General features: G+C 71.4%; 1 protein-coding gene across 2 annotated transcripts in view; it reads left to right on the top strand.

Annotated features, from left to right (window-relative positions):
- The first annotated feature begins 315 nt into the window (after positions 1-315).
- The window catches only part of gbe1b (glucan (1,4-alpha-), branching enzyme 1b), a 641,317-nt gene continuing 637,834 nt past the window's right edge, over positions 316-3,798 (top strand). Inside the window, exon 1 of one of the 2 annotated variants that reach the window (XM_070893260.1) lies at positions 316-478. In XM_070893260.1, coding sequence (XP_070749361.1) covers positions 390-478 — 89 coding nt within the window. In that variant the 5' untranslated portion in view covers positions 316-389. The remainder of the gene's footprint in view (positions 479-3,798) is intronic. The other variant, XM_070893261.1, reaches the window with a different exon arrangement.

Here is a 3,798-nt window from a genome sequence, read left to right as displayed (position 1 = left end):
GTGGCCCCGCCTCCTGACCAGCCCCTCCCCTGTGGCCCCGCCTCCTGACCAGCCCCTCCCCCTGTGGCCCCGCCCCTGGACCAGCCCCTCCCCTGTGGCACCTCCCCCTGTGGCCTCGCCCCCTGACCAGCCCCTCCCCTGTGGCCCCGCCTCCTGACCAGCCCCTCCCCCTGTGGCCCCGCCCCTGGACCAGCCCCTCCCCTGTGGCACCTCCCCCTGTGGCCTCGCCCCCTGACCAGCCCCTCCCCTGTGGCACCTCCCCATGTGGTCCCGCCCCCGGACCAGACCCTCCCCCTGTGGCCCCGCCCCCGGACCAGACCCTCCCCTGTGGCGGTGTGCCAGGCCGTAGAGAGGTTGCTGGGGCCGTGCGGAGCTGCTGTGTTGCTAAGATGGCGGCGTTGCCAACAGAGGCCCAGCTGGACGGGCTGCTGCGGCTCGACCCGCACCTGGAGCAGCAGAGCGGGGACCTGCGGAGGAGGTAGGTCCGGCCCGGGAGGGGAGGCGGATTCACTCCGCCACCGGTCACCATCGGGCTGTGACCCGGCTCCGCGGCCGCGCCCGGTCTGTGTCTGTCTGTCTGTGGGGACATGGTCAGGGTCGGCGCCCCGCTCCCCGCTCCCGGGCAGTATTGAGGGAGTGCCGCACTGTCGGAGAGGCAGTACCGAGGGACTATTTCAAACAAGAGCAGGGAATTATCCCCGGTGTCCTGCCCAATATTTATCATCAACCAAAGGTCATGAGTCGTAAAATCACGTTACCTGGCCATTATCACATTGTCATCCGTGGAAGCTTGCTGTGCACAAACAGGTCCCCCCCCCGTACTCTTCTCCCCCCCCCCCGTACTCTTCTCCCCCCCCCCCCGTACTCTTCTCCCCCCCCCCCCGTACTCTTCTCCCCCCCCCCCGTACTCTTCTCCCCCCCCCCCCCGTACTCTTCTCCCCCCCCCCCCGTACTCTTCTCCCCCCCCCCCCGTACTCTTCTCCCCCCCCCCCCCCCCGTACTCTTCTCCCCCCCCCCCCGTACTCTTCTCCCCCCCCCCCCCGTACTCTTCCCCCCCCCCCCCCGTACTCTTCTCCCCCCCCCCCCCGTACTCTTCTCCCCCCCCCCCCCCGTACTCTTCTCCCCCCCCCCCCCCCCCCGTACTCTTCTTCCCCCCCCCGTACTCTTCTTCCCCCCCCCGTACTCTTCTTCCCCCCCCCGTACTCTTCTTCCCCCCCCCCGTACTCTTCTTCCCCCCCCCCCCCCCCCCGTACTCTTCTCTCCCCCCCCCCCCGTACTCTTCTTCCCCCCCCCGTACTCTTCTTCCCCCCCCCGTACTCTTCTCTCCCCCCCCCCCGTACTCTTCTCCCCCCCCCCGTACTCTTCTCCCCCCCCCCCGTACTCTTCTCCCCCCCCCCCGTACTCTTCTCCCCCCCCCCGTACTCTTCTCCCCCCCCCCCGTACTCTTCTCCCCCCCCCCCCCCCGTAACTCTTCTACCCCCCCCGCCGTATTCTTCTCTCCCCCCCCCCGTACTCTTCTCTCCCCCCCCCCCCCGTACTCTTCTCTCCCCCCCCCCCCCGTAACTCTTCTACCCCCCCCCCGCCATATTCTTCTCTCTCCCCCCCCCCCCCCCCCGTACTCTTTTCCACCCCCCCCCGCCCCGTACTCTTTTCCACCCCCCCCGCGTACTCTTCTCCACCCCCCCCCCCCGTACTCTTCTCCCCCCCCCGTACTCTCCCCCCCCCCCCCGTACTCTCCCCCCCCCCCGTACTCTCCCCCCCCCCCCCCCGTACTCTTCTCTCCCCCCCCCCCCCGTACTCTTCTCTCCCCCCCCCCACGTACTCTTCTCCCCCCCCCCCCCCCCGTACTCTCTCACCCCCCCCCGTACTCTTCTCCGCCCCCCCCCCTCCGTACTCTTCTCCCCCCCCCCCTCCGTACTCTTCTCCCCCCCCCCCCCGTACTCTTCTCTTCCCCCCCCCCCCCGTACTCTTCTCTCCCCCCCCCCCCCCCCCCGTACTCTTCTCTCCCCCCCCCCCCCCGTACTCTTCTCCTCCCCCCCCCCCCGTACTCTTCTCCTCCCCCCCCCGTACTCTTCTCCTCCCCCCCCCCCGTACTCTTCTCTCCCCCCCCCCCCCCCGTACTCTTCTCCCCCCCCCCACCCCCCCCGTACTCTTCTCCCCCCCCGTACTCTTCTCTCCCCCCCCCCCCGTACTCTTCTCCCCCCCCCCGTACTCTTCTCCCCCCCCCCCCCCGTACTCTTCTCCCCCCCCCCCCCCGTACTCTTCTCTCCCCCCCCCCCCGTACTCTTCTCCCCCCCCGTACTCTTCTCCCCCCCCCGTACTCTTCTCCCCCCCCCCCCGTACTCTTCTCCCCCCCCCCGTACTCTCTCCCCCCCCCCCCCCCGTACTCTTCTCCCCCCCCCCCCGTACTCTTCTCCCCCCCCCCCCCGTACTCTTCTCCCCCCCCCCCCCGTACTCTTCTCCCCCCCCCCCCGTACTCTTCTCCCCCCCCCCCGTACTCTTCTCCCCCCCCCCGTACTCTTCTCCCCCCCCCCCCCCGTACTCTTCTCCCCCCCCTATCTTCTCCCCCCGTACTCTTCTCCCCCCCCCCCCCCGTACTCTTCTCCCCCCCCCCCCCGTACTCTTCTCCCCCCCCCGTACTCTTCTCCCCCCCCCCCGTACTCTTCTCCCCCCCCCGCCCCCGTACTCTTCTCCCCCCCCCACGCCCCCGTACTCTTCTCCCCCCCCCCCCCCCCGTACTCTTCTCCCCCCCCCCCCCCCGTACTCTTCTCCCCCCCCCCCCCGTACTCTTCTCCCCCCCCCCCCCGTACTCTTCTTCCTCACCCCCCCCCCCCCCGTACTCTTCTCCCCCCCCCCCCCCCCGTACTCTTCTCCCCCCCCCCCCCGTACTCTTCTCCCCCCCCCCCCGTACTCTTCTCCCCCCCCCCCGTACTCTTCTCCCCCCCCCCCCCGTACTCTTCTCCCCCCCCCCCCCCCCCGTAACTCTTCTACCCCCCCCCCGCCATATTCTTCTCTCTCCCCCCCCCCCCCCGTACTCTTTTCACCCCCCCCCGCCCCGTACTCTTTTCCACCCCCCCCGCGTACTCTTCTCCACCCCCCCCCCCCCGTACTCTTCTCCCCCCCCCCCCGTACTCTCCCCCCCCCCCCCCCCCCCCCGTACTCTTCCCCCCCCCCCCCGTACTCTTCTCTCCCCCCCCCCCACGTACTCTTCTCCCCCCCCCCCCCCCCCCCCCCCGTACTCTCTCACCCCCCCCCGTACTCTTCTCCGCCCCCCCCCTCCGTACTCTTCTCCCCCCCCCCTCCGTACTCTTCTCCCCCCCCCCCCCCCGTACTCTTCTCTCCCCCCCCCCCCCCGTACTCTTCTCTCCCCCCCCCCCCCCCGTACTCTTCTCTCCCCCCCCCCCCGTACTCTTCTCCTCCCCCCCCCCCGTACTCTTCTCCTCCCCCCCCCGTACTCTTCTCTCCCCCCCCCCCCCCGTACTCTTCTCTCCCCCCCCCACCCCCCCCGTACTCTTCTCCCCCCCCGTACTCTTCTCTCCCCCCCCCCCCCCCCGTACTCTTCTCCCCCCCCCCGTACTCTTCTCCCCCCCCCGTACTCTTCTCCCCCCCCCCCCGTACTCTTCTCTCCCCCCCCCCCCCCCGTACTCTTCTCCCCCCCCCGTACTCTTCTCCACCCCCCGTACTCTTCTCCCCCCCCCCCCCCCCGTACTCTTCTCCCCCCCCCCCCCCCGTACTCTTCTCCCCCCCCCCCCGTACTCTTCTCCCCCCCCCGTACTCTTCTCCCCCCCCGTACTCTTC

This window comes from Pristiophorus japonicus, chromosome 11, assembly GCF_044704955.1.
Source record: "Pristiophorus japonicus isolate sPriJap1 chromosome 11, sPriJap1.hap1, whole genome shotgun sequence".
In the NCBI taxonomy this organism is placed as follows: Eukaryota; Metazoa; Chordata; class Chondrichthyes; family Pristiophoridae; genus Pristiophorus; species Pristiophorus japonicus.
This window is presented reverse-complemented; position numbering and strand designations above follow the sequence as displayed.